Raw genomic sequence first — 12543 nt, 5'->3', positions numbered from 1 at the left:
AATTATTGTGAGGGTAGTGGGGTAATTGAGTATATATTATGCTTAAATTTAACGTTGATGCTTATGCTTTGGATGTTGACTCAATAATTTTCTATTAACATTTCTTAGGTGTCAATGAGTTGGCGGAATCATATTTATGTTATGAGCATACATGGTATACAGGGAAATTTTTGGGTTTAAAAATTTGGTGGTCGTACATTCAATCACGTCATAAATTCTCGAACTGTTTTTTTATTACTTCCGACTTTGTAGAGGTGACAACAGTTTGGGTTAGGTCATTGTCCAACTGGACGCATAATCAAAAAAAATTATGGGACTTAGATTCAAAGTTATTGGCTTCAGACTTTGACCAGATTTAACCAGAAGATGGATCCAACCCAAAAATAAAAATAATACATATATATATATATATATATATATATATATATATATATATATATATATATATATATATATATATATATATATATATAGGTACAATTTGTATAGAGCTTAAGCACTAAACAATCAAATTAGAGCCTACTTTTAAATAGTATCGAGAAATGTGATTTCAATATTGAGATTTTCTGTAATAGCTTTAAATTTTATTTTCATTTTATTTATAGAGTTTAAAGCTTAAAAAACAGTGTAGATCGATCGATTTATGAAAACTTGAAAATCTTGAAAATTATCGGTAAAAAAATATGTTACAAAATATGGTATTTAATATATATATATATATATATATATGTTTGTACTCTAAAAAATAAATAATTTGATTTGTAATGTATTTTTAAATATTCTTTATATTATGGTAAAGATTAAAAAATTGTTTTGGTCATTTATACTCATTTTTATATTTTTTTTTAAATTTTTTTAAAAATAGCCATAAAAAATATAAAATGAGTTAAAATCTAATTTTTTCATTAATTTTCAATTCATTTGAATGTGTTTTGTTTTAATAATTTTTTATATATTTTTCATATTTTAGTACTTTTTTGTTGTATTTATTTTTATTTATTTTATTTTTTTAATATTTTTTTTTATCGTCTAGAACTTAATTAAACTGGACCATGTCGAGTTAACCGTTCCGATTCGATTTTGCGAAAACGTATGGAACCCTAAAATCTTGGACCAACCGATTCGATTTTGCGAAAACGTATGGAACCCTAAAATCTTGGACCAAGAATACATCTTTGTAAGGAGACCGCACAAAAGACTCACCAAACACTGTCTTTCTTTAGATAGAAGAGGCTGCTTTTGTTATTTGTGGATAAAACAGGGAATATGTATATTTTATTCTTTGTGAAGCATTTAGGAGTGGATATTGTTGCAGGTTTTTAACGATATTATGCGCGTCTCCCACTCTCTCTCTCTCCATCCATCTCCAGAGTGAAGAGCGTGACCGCCCTCTCTTTCTACGTCTCAATTTCTCTGTAGAGAGAGAAATGAAGATTGTGGAGGAGTTCCCTGGGTAAAAGAGGTTCGTGTAGAGAGAGAAAGCAGGATTGTAGAGAATTCCTCTTTTATAAAGAGGAATACAGAGTACTATCCGCACTCATCCATTCTCTCTCGAGAGAGAAAGGAAGAACTATGGAGAGCCTCGGATTGGGGATTTTCAACGTTTTTTCATCTGAATTACTGCATTTTACTCAAAATCCTTTACCACTTGCGCGTAATGGCGTTACTCATTTCAGGAAATTCCGCAGATGCTCGGTCGCCAAAAGCCCTCTTTCTGGTAAACCTTCTTCTCTGAAATTGTTGTTTCCTTTTCTGGTAATTTTTTGAACCTTCGAGTTAATAATCAGTGGAATTTGTCAAATTATGGAAATGCCCACAACAGCTCTACTGACCTACCATGGGATGCGTCCATCCCATAGCAGGTCAGGTCAGACCATAGTCAGCAAGTCGGGGAATATCAATATATCAACTCACCATAAAATAAAAAATAAATCATTTTTATTTTAAAAAGTAGGATGAAAAAATTGGAGTGAAAAAAATGGATAAGTTTAAAAAATTTGAAAATTTAAAATTCTAAAAAATAAAAAATGGCATGGTAGGCCATTTAATGAAAGTATTGAAGGTAAATATGTGTTTAATTTGCATTATACACAATTAAAATAAAGTTAAGTAGAAATAAGAAAAATAAAAAAGTAAAATTGATGATATATACACCGTATACCTTCTAAAAATGATTATGGTGTTAGCATAGTTAGTTTAATGACTATGGTGTTAGCATAGTTAGCATAAAATGGTGCGTTTTTTATCATCAACTCATCAACTTTACTATTTATCATCAACTTTACTATTTTATTTTATTTATTTCTCCTTAACTTTATTTTAATTGTGTATAATGCAAATTAAACACATTTACTTTCAATGCTTTCATTAAATAGCCTTATTTTTTAGAAATTTAAAATGTCAAAATTTTTAAATGTATCTTTTTTCTTCACTCCGAATTTTTTAGCCTAGTCCCATATATTTGCGATATTTTTACATAAAGAATTTTTGCCAATATATATTTTTGACCCGATTTTTCATCCGACTTTTTAAAACAAAATCGATTTATCTCCGATTTTATGGTGAGCCAATATATTGATATTCCCCGCCTTGCTAACTATGGTCCACATAGGAGTGGCAATGGGCCGGCCCGGACTGGCCCTACAAAACTAGGCCTGGGCCACAAATCAATGTTTGTGGGTAGGGCCAGGCTTGGGCCTGTTTGGCCGGTTTGGCCTGGCCTGGCCCTCTTGTTCTTTGTTTTTTCCTTTTATTTTTTATTTTTATTTTACTGGATCAGGCCTAAGCCAAGGCCTCCTCGGCCAGGACTAGGGCTGGGCTAGGGCCACGAATGGCCGGCCTGTTGCAGCGCTAGGTCTAGACTCTAGAGAACATGGAGGCTTACCCTCATAAGTTCGGATTAAAGCTAGCCTTATCCAAGGGCTATAAAGTAATTTGTTTTTCTTTATTTTTATGCTTTATTAAAAATTAAATTTCTTGGAATTTGGGGAGTAGATTTATAAGCACAAGAAATAAAAATAAAAAATTATTTTAAACAAAATAGGTAGATCAAAATACCTATTTAATATTTTAGGGGTATGTTGGTTAAATATTTTTATACAATTTTGTATTATTCTTATTTGTTGCACGCTATAAAATTAATATATTCCAAATTTCTGGTAAACTAGCTTTAAAATACAAAACAAAATTATTTTTTTGGCCGTTGGATATGGCCTAGTTCAATTTAAAGTATTGATGTGAATGGGACAGGAGACTTTCCCTTAATTTATTTATATATTATAAAATATATACAAAGGAGATTTATGAAAATACTCATGAGAGGTAAACTATTTAACATCTTGCTCTTGTAGTTTGATTTAATTTCAAAATGCCCATCAAAAGACACATGATTATGAGTTGGAATCGTTGCAAATGTTTAAGAAGATAAATTGTGCATCTCTCATGGGTAATTGATAAAGTTCTTTATATACAATAATATATATATATATTCTTAATCTAGACTACCCCTGGATCGACTCGAATCCAGGTCATAGACTTGGATTTGACCTAGGTCTTGGTTGGGTCTGGTCCAAGGACCTAGTCAGGTTGGGTTTGGACCAGGGTTGACCCTTTCCTATCTGATCCATTGATCTCCCTAACTAGAAGTTTAGAACCATGGATTCCTCTTCAATCAAGGGACAAATTGAAAGGACTTGTGTGATCTAGCCAGAGTATATAATAATCTTTTCTTTTTTTTGCAATTCTTTTTCTTTTCTTCAGGACCCAGATCACTAACAAGTAGTCATTTTACAATATAATAACTTCAAATAAAAGAAAAGAAAAAAATATAATAGGATCTCAAGAACTTGAAGCTATTCCAAAACCTTTTTTTCAATAGCAAAGAAAAGACACAACCTATCATTGGGAATAAAAGATATAATAAATAATTAGGCAAGAAACAAAAGAGGGTGCCGAAGATTATCTCAATCGGGCTTCTTACACTCCACGCTGAGTCTCCTCCTTCTGATGGTGCTTAGGATCTCTAATCGGTCTCTTGATTTCTCCTTCTTATAGCAAAACCCAATCATTGTCCATAGATCTCGATCTAGAACAACCTAAAGCTCAATGCTTTAGACTAATTCAAGCCCTTTGGCTTGATGCCCATGAGAGATAGAAAGCAAAGAGAGAAGGGAGAAAGTTATTAGCTATGGGATGCTCCCTTGCTACCAAAATAATCACAAGCCAATCTAGCTCCTTTAGAACCCACACGAGAGAGATTAACCTAGTCTAGGCGTGCCACCCAATATAAAGAGAGATAGAGGGTTAGGTTGGGGCGTGGCCCCTTGGGCTAGCTAGGGTTTCAGATAGAGAGAGGTAGGCTAGGTGGGGCGTGCCCCTTAGAGAGAGACTTAGAGAGATCTTAATCTTAGAGAGAGAAGATAGATAAGAGATGTAGAGATTATGGGAGATGAATGATCTTTTTTATAGATTTTTCATGCATTAGGGTTTGCCATAAATCGTAGGTGCAAATCTTGACAATCAATCTAAGGAGACTTGTGGGATGAGTGATGGAGCCATTCATTCTTTGGGTCCACCATCAAGATACTAAGGAAGGTGCTAGAACCTTATCCTCCCCTTCATAAACCTATTCCCATTAAATAAGTTCAATAAGGAAAATATTTCTTACTTTTTCTAATATTAAATAGGCATTCCTTATTTTTCAATCAAACCTTCTTGACTTTCAATCATTTCTTTATTGCAAGTAGGCTTCTCTCCACAAAAGGAAAGCCAACTAGCATGAGATGCGTCTCACAATATTTTAGCGAGTGGGCAACTCTACATGGGTGGGGTGTGCCACCCATTGTGGCCTCCCATGGGCCCCACCCAATCCAACAAAGTTATTAAATGGGCCCCCATGTATAATGGTAGGTCCCACATTTTTTTAGAAATAATAAAATTTGAATTTTTAGAATTTAAATCTTCTTAATTTATTTAAGACTTTAGAAAATGAATTTCTCTTGATTTATAATCCAAATTACAAAATTAAAATATCAGAAGATTCATAAAAATTCAAATAAACATTATAAAAATCAAATAACATAAAATTAATTAAATTAAATTAATTTTGATGAGAATCGGATTCAAATAGGTCTAGGATTTAATCAAGGCGCATGAGCACTCCACCTTCAACTGTAGACCACGATCCACAATAGCTTTCTCAAACTGACCCAACAGTTCTCATGACTTACAGTCCACTGTAGGGGCTCATGATTGGACCGCCAAAGTCAATCAATTGGCTAGGAGACGTAATCCTAGTATATGGATTTTAGGTTCTCCCCTAGAGACAAACCATGATTCGATAGACCGTGATGCAACCATGACTCTATGGTACATAGGGATAATCTCTTGCATATGTACACACTTCACCCTCAATGGTAGATTACTATTTCAATACGGCTATCTATGTACATGTCGTGTGATGATACAATGATGAGATTTTAGTCCTGTCTCTATAGACTATTCATCACACATAAGGGTCACACAGTCCCTCAGCTTTCATCCTGGCATACTCCGACCTCATCAAGGGCTAACCCACTAAACCCTCATCGGTTATATCTCTATGCCTAGGTACCTTGGGTTTTTCCAACTCGGCTGGCCTAGCACGTTGAGCCTAGTCCGAGTATCGGCAAATTGCATTTGCCTAGTATGTTTTACGAGAGGACCACACTCCCACTGAGTTTATGTTTCACTATATACAATGCTCATACAACCTCTCATAAGGCCTTTAAAGGCCACATAAACCCAACACTAATATCCCACATCTTTCTCAAGATAACTAGAATGGTCCCTTTTCCAACTACTAGAAATGCCCTTATATTATGAAAATATCCATTTTGCCCTCAATGCACAAATACCTTAACCAAGATAACCCAAAATGCTCCCCAATCCTATAAAAATGCAAATATGGATTGAAATTTTCCTAAAAAAATTCTAATAGGTGTTAGATGTCAAATAGGATAGTTGGGGATGTGCCATCGACCGTGCTCAAAATTTGGTTTCACATTTGACTAGTGTCAGAACTCAGCCAAATGGACTTGGACTCGGCCGAGTAAGTTGCCTCAACACCATGTTCAGCAATCTCTTTAGGAAATTTTGGGTTATTAAAAATGTCCTAACAATTTAACATTTTTTTACTAAATCACTAATTAATGATGCAAAAATATGTTTCTATATGCTATTTATTATTGGTATGTGAATTTTTTTATCATATGCTTTATTTATCTAATCTTTATTTTTTGGATTTTTCTGAATTTTTCAAGCTGTAAATCATTTTTTTTCCATATTCCTTCATATGTTTGTTTTTGTTTTTTGTTTTTTGTTTAATGTTGTTTATTTCTTGTTTAGCTTTTTACTATTTTTTAATTTTCAACATTTTTTAGGTAATTTTTTATGCCACTTTGAGTTCTTTCGGGCTCATATTCTACTCAGGCAACTCCACTTCCTAGTTACTCTACTTGGACAGGGACCGAGTCTCAAGCTCAAACCTAGTTTTTTTACCTTGCATGTTACTTCCAGTAGCACACACCCTTAGTTGCTTGATTTTACGTCCGGCAGCTAGCTAGTAGTGATTGTGACCTTGTTGTTCCAAAAATAACGGTCTTGTAAAATGCTTTCCCATAGCAGTATTTTCTATAGTTGACAATACAATATACTTTACCACTAGTGTTTTCTATAATTGAAATATATGAATGTGGATCTGCATTATACTATTGGAGTGTAGTAATTACGAAAAAGGAGGAGCAGTACTGTTTTGATGTCTATCGCATTAGGTTCATGAAATGAATTAATATAGCTCACAACTTAAGAGTATCTCTTGATATATTACTAATAGCTCTTAAGATTATTTTTTTTTTGAGGAAATATACTTCAATATTTAGAAATCAGAAAACATGGATGACTACTAGTACAGTGGGTGTAGAGGAACTTGTTTAAATGACAATAACCAATACCCTGCATTCTTGTTGAAGTATGGTGTGTTGACACTTTCAGACACAAGGATACTTTAGAGAGCAAGAGGGTGAGGTTTGAACCTGAGATGCCTTGTGCCAAGTTTGTGTGGTTCACTGTTGCACCAATCACATCTAAGTGTAAGAAATCTGAATTTTGTTTTTTGGTAGTAAATAGGAATTATTTATTATACTTTAAAAATCTATTATTTTATATAAAATAATAATCATATGAATGTGTCTTGCCCACTAGATTTTTTGGCGAAAGTACTAGACCCTTAGGCATCTGATTCAAACACCTGTGGACAAAACTTGTGAGCAAATATTCTTTTCAGTATGTAATACTTGTATTGATGTACATTTTGTGCGAAGTAGAAGTTGGCTTGTAAAATCTAGGCTTCTTGGGGCTAATCAAATTAAGTTTTCTTACATGTAGTAATGGAAAATCTTTTACAAATCTTCAAGAGACTGTAATGGTCTCAATTTTCTAATCAAAATTTTCACCATTCCCTATGATTCATGTGATCTTTTTCATTTATTTGTTTTCCCAGAAAGAGAGCTTGCAACTGGAGATCTAGTGGAATTCTTTCTTCAAGATAGACAATTAAATGGAGATTTTATATCAAAGGTTTCTGATGTTCTCTGGAAAGGGGATTATTTCAAATCGGTTGAGGAGGATGTGAAAGTTGAAAATCTACAGCCTATTGAGGAGGTATGTGTTGGCCAACTTGTAGTAGTTTTTCCAGGCTATTGTACTTTGGCCTTTTGAGAATTTTGAAGTCAACATTAAAAAATGACATACATATAGATATTGTAAGTTCATAACCTTTTTTCATATCGGCGTATCATTTGTTTATTCTCGAGAATGATGAAATTGCTTTTGCTACAAGTTGTTCAAATGCTTTTTGCAGAGTCTAGATCGAGGAATTTGGCAGAGTTTAAGCTTCAATGAATATGGCATTTCTAGAGTCTAACATGGAATGATAGAAAGGTCAACTCTTTTAAGAGATGCCTAAAATACTCTTTTGATAAGAATACTCATAAAACTGTGTACCTTGCCTTTGAAAACTTTGTTACTTTGCAAGCAGTAGGGCCATTGTCTCAAGAAATTGGTGTTATTCTAAGTGTTGCCCTGGTTTTGTTAGTTATACTAGTCTTTTAGTCAAATAAGAGAATAAATGGTTGTCCTGGTTCTTTTAAGAAATAAGCAGCCACTTCTCTCAAATCCTTAAGAAAGGGGTGAATTCGTTGCTGTTCTAGAAGACCAGCACTTTCTTTTAATTTTGGGCAATTTATGGCATAGTTTCTTGATTTGTAGTGGTAATTTATCCATCTCGACTTCGATATTTGATCAGGTTGCAGAAGATGAAAATGCCGGAGGGTTTTTGAAATTGACCAAAACACAAGACTGGATTTTAGGTGGAGACTCCGTTCCCATGAATAGAAAGTCAGTTGCAAAGGTAAGTGTCTCATTCATAGACCAATCTCCTCTCCAACCATTCACAAGTGGATGTAAATTTAGTCCCAATAAGAAGATAAATGCAACAAAAGATTTGATATTTCTGCAGAAGTTCCCACGAAGAATTTTTCGAATCTGTCTAGGAAAAGTTATGTAACTGGTAAGGGACATTTGCAATAAAGCAGCTTAGATGAAAATTTGGTTAATTTTTTGAAAAAAATAGAGGTGGTTTATTGATTCTCCCACTTTTCTAAACAGAGAAGTAGAAATATATGCTAGGCACATGAAATCCCAATGTTGAATGTGGTTAGCAATTAAATTTTTGTTTTAATATTTAAAAGCTAAAATAATGTGACTATGCCGGTACTTCGTGATTTTTTTGGTTTTGATTTTTTTTCTCTTTTTTGTTTGATGCTGCACATATTCTTGACATTATGCTGTTGAAATGGTCTCTTCTGATTCGAATTTCTCTATAGGGATCACTATCTTACAAAATTGGCAGCTCTAGCTATTTACACTATATTTACTGTGTATTTTCCTACATATTGATTACAGGAGTGGCAGAATGACAGAGAAAGAAGGAAGAATCTAAATCTTCTCCAATATGATGCAGTATGAGTCTTTTCCAAAGACCAAGTTTTGTATAAATTCAGTGTTTGATTGGTACCTCTGGATTACTTTGATATTGAATCACTACTAACAGGAAGGTTCATTTATTCACTGATCATTTGAATTAAATAATTTTGTCTAAATTAAATGCGTTCTTATGTGTGTGTGTGTGTGTTTTTGTTCAATTTTATATATTGGAGAAGATGTGCATGGGGAAAATATTCCGCTTCTTGTAATGATAAGAACACTCACCGCCATAATGGAGAAAATGTGCATGTTGCCTTCTGACGCCTCCATTTTTTGCCAGGTGAAGAGGGAAATGTTGCTTTTAACAACGACGATTGGAGCAGCTTGCAGTGGCTATTGCTTGATAACTTTATCTCTTCAGGTGTTCTTTATCTAGAATTGGGGAGAACAAATTTTGTTTTTCCATGAATCAAATGGCTTTGATACTGTTAAGAAGTATTTTTGGAATGCCCAAATGTCTAATTATCTAGTGAATTATTTGAAAATTCATGCACCCAAATTATTCTTCCCTTCTAATTGTGTGGAACAGGCTGCTTTAAGTTATGCAACAGGAGTACTCTTCAGGTTGGTTCTGGCATCTCTCTCATGAGTCAAGAAATCTCCATTGTTTTAGCTGCTTTAAAAAAACTATGGTTATTTAGGTTTACTTGGAATCTGAGATTTGTTTTCTTATTTCATTGTACTGCAGCTGTTTATATCTTCAGCTACTTTATCATCACTCAGACAACATATCAAGAGCCATGGTGCCACAGGTTTTTATGCAAGAGAAATCCAAGAAGTAAGCTTTCAACTTTCATAGGTTTTCTTCTGTGTGCATGTGTGTGGCCTCTCTCTCTCTCTTTCACACACACACACACACACACGCACACACACACACACATACACGTTTGTGCATAGAGATCTATCGCATCATTCCCTTCATATTTGTGTTTATATTTTGTCTGTATCCTGTAATTTGTACTTCTTACACCTCACCCTCCCCCACCTCTCTCTCTCTCTCTCGCTCTCTCTCTTTCCCCTTCACTCTAGGCATGAGCTTTTTAACTCTGGGCTATTATAATCAGGATTGGGTTCCAAAGTGGAATTTATACACACAGACACTAACACACACAACGCATGCATCAACCTTTTTAATATGGGTTAATGTTATTTTATAATCAGGATTGGGTTCCGAAGTGATGACCTCAAAAATTCGTTGGAAAGAACAGTGAAAGGGAGTGCCTTTGCACTTTCATCCCCTAGGCTTGTGATTCCTGCTGCAATTTATGGATTGTGGGCTCTGTCACACCAGTTCTTGAATGATCCCTTTGATTTTCAGGTAGTTATTCCCAATTACTTACCCATTGCATTAAAATGAAAAATGAATTTTAAGATTTTGCAGAGAATTTCAGGTTTTCAAGGCACATAGACCAGTTTTTAAATGTCAACGTATGTGATCTCAACTTTTTAAGCACACCCACAATTTTAGGTTCTTTATATAGGGTTTTTTGCAGGAAAAGTTTCAATAAAACTTGAGCTAACTTCCAATGTAGAGTCCATCTATGTTAGTTAGCTTGAAGTAGTCTTCATTAGCAGGAAATTGGAATGGATTTTCCCCATAAAAGTTTTTTCTTAAGGAACCCTTTTGTTTTTGCTATAAAGAGAACATGGCTGGCATTTCCAGTAAAAGTTGTACATTAGGAAAAAATATTCGCAGATTTGTTGTAATATTTCTTCGATTCAAAAGAAGAATATATTTTTCATCTTTGTTCTACTGAACTGTTATTTAATGGGCCACGGTTTGTCCTGTTTCTCTGCAGTTGGTCCCAGCAATGTTTGGGTTCTTTGCATACAAGGCAGCTGCACTGGTTCAGGTTTACAGAGACAATGAGGATTTGAGATTCATATTTCCAGAAGAAGACCCAGATTACTGAAAAGACAGAAAACTCACTTTTGATTCTAAGGTGTTGCAACCTTGGAGGAACCAAGTCTCTGATGAGAGAGAAAGCTCTTGTTGAGGCTCTATTAGTCTTGCCATAAAGAGAGAGAGGATCTTATCTGAGCCATTGTCTTGCCTCCATTGATTGTGCTTCGTAGTATGTTTTGATCTTGTATATCTCCACCATGGCAATTTTTAGAAAGCGCAATTGCAAATGAAATAATCTTAGTATGTTTTGATCTTGTATATCTCTACCATGGCAATTTGTAGCAAGCACAATTGCAAATGAAATAATTTCTTGGTGTTCATTTCTTTTTCTTGTTAGAAGGTCCAAGAGTTTCTACTTACCTTTTCTAATATCTACATGTGTCTCGAGCTAATCGCTCTTTCTAAGGGCATGATTGGTTATTTTCACGTGAAATTTTTTTTTATATGGTTAGGTGTGAGAATATTTGCACATCAATTAACTGTCAATTGATGTGAAAATATGGAGCCAATTGGTGTGAAAATATTCTCACACCTAACCACATAAAAAAATCATTTTACGTAAAAATATTTCCTGATAAATATTTTCACTCAGTACAAACATGCCTTAAGAAAGATACACTATTGAACAAATATTTACACATATAAAGAATCATGGCTTCCATGCACCCCAAAATTCTAAGAATCACTTGAGAATCCGCTCAGTATTCAGTTTTCCCAAATCATTCCAAACTCTTTGGTTTCTTATAATTGCTTGAGGGACTATATTTATCGATAAAAAATGACTAGTTCCTTTTAAATAAAGTGTGGATAAAATATCGTTCAAGGTTTTTATAAGTCAGCTGCCTCATCTGTTTAAATGTCCACTATGAGTGAGCAGCCTCATCTATTTAAATGTCCACTCTACGAAGTCTATTTTAGAGTTGGATTTTAGATTCAAATTTTTAAAGAATGAAAACCTCAACTATGGTCAGCAGGAATCTTGAAAAATATAAAGGGAAAACTACTAATACTCCCTAAACTGGTCTTTTTAGACTTTCTACCCCACTTTAACATTTCTGTACTCTTCTTTTTAAAAAATCAACTTTTTTTACTAAAACCCCCAACTCAAAAAAATATGAGTTAAAGACAATTTTACCTCGTTTTGACCGTTACCCGTTACCCCTCCCGTTAACCCATTTACTCTATTTTCCTCACCAACCTTGGTTTTTACCCATTCTTCTATCTTCCTCACGCTGACGGCTTCTTCCTCAAGGCTTACAGCCTCTTCCTCAACGCTCACAGCCTCTTCCACATGCTCATGGCTTTCTCTTTCACCACCACGGCCTCTTCCCCACGGTTTCTCTATTTTCCTTGGGCTTCCTCACCTCTTCTTCCTACCGGATTTCCCTCTCCATTAGCTTCCTCACGGTTTTCCTTCTCCACGAATTTCTTTATCTCTCCATTGGCTTCCTCACACTAATCGAATCTCTTTGTAGAGAGAATAAATAACATATAGAGGAAAGGAGAGAGTGTGTCTGTGTGGTTGAGAGAGATAGAGGGAGATTTTGCACATGTAT

The 12543-nt window shown here is 34.4% G+C and overlaps 1 protein-coding gene across 7 annotated transcripts; it reads left to right on the top strand.

Annotated features, from left to right (window-relative positions):
- The first annotated feature begins 1311 nt into the window (after positions 1-1311).
- LOC18427032 (NF-kappa-B inhibitor-like protein) lies at positions 1312-11311 on the top strand. 7 transcript variants are annotated; one of them, XM_088849470.1, is made up of 10 exons: positions 1312-1462; positions 1677-1717; positions 7538-7698; positions 8342-8446; positions 9001-9057; positions 9362-9442; positions 9611-9645; positions 9770-9859; positions 10243-10399; positions 10881-11311. In XM_088849470.1, the coding sequence occupies exons 4-10, from the start codon at positions 8423-8425 to the stop codon at positions 10992-10994; spliced, it is 558 nt and encodes a 185-aa protein (XP_088705596.1). In that variant the 5' UTR covers positions 1312-1462; positions 1677-1717; positions 7538-7698; positions 8342-8422; the 3' UTR covers positions 10995-11311. The 7 variants fall into 7 exon arrangements, 6 of the variants coding, with proteins under 6 accessions (XP_088705596.1, XP_088705744.1, XP_006836158.1 ...); XM_088849618.1 differs by having other exon boundaries at positions 9001-9152; XM_006836095.4 differs by having other exon boundaries at positions 1312-1717.
- The last annotated feature ends 1232 nt before the right edge of the window (positions 11312-12543 follow it).

This window comes from Amborella trichopoda, chromosome 1 (assembly GCF_054954075.1).
Source record: "Amborella trichopoda isolate Santa Cruz 75 chromosome 1, AtrichopodaSantaCruz75HAP2 v2.0, whole genome shotgun sequence".
NCBI lineage: Eukaryota > Viridiplantae > Streptophyta > Magnoliopsida > Amborellales > Amborellaceae > Amborella > Amborella trichopoda.
The sequence above is the reverse complement of the archived record's forward strand: the minus strand, read 5'-3'. Positions and strand labels throughout refer to the sequence as shown.

Coding starts and splice junctions, on each gene's coding strand:
- LOC18427032 (XM_006836095.4), top strand. CDS start 1,573: ATGGAGAGCCTCGGATTGGGGATTTTCAACGTTTTTTCATCTGAATTA. Junction 9,860..10,242: donor ATGCAAGAGAAATCCAAGAA/GTAAGCTTTCAA, acceptor TTTTATAATCAG/GATTGGGTTCCGAAGTGATG. Junction 10,400..10,880: donor ATGATCCCTTTGATTTTCAG/GTAGTTATTCCC, acceptor GTTTCTCTGCAG/TTGGTCCCAGCAATGTTTGG.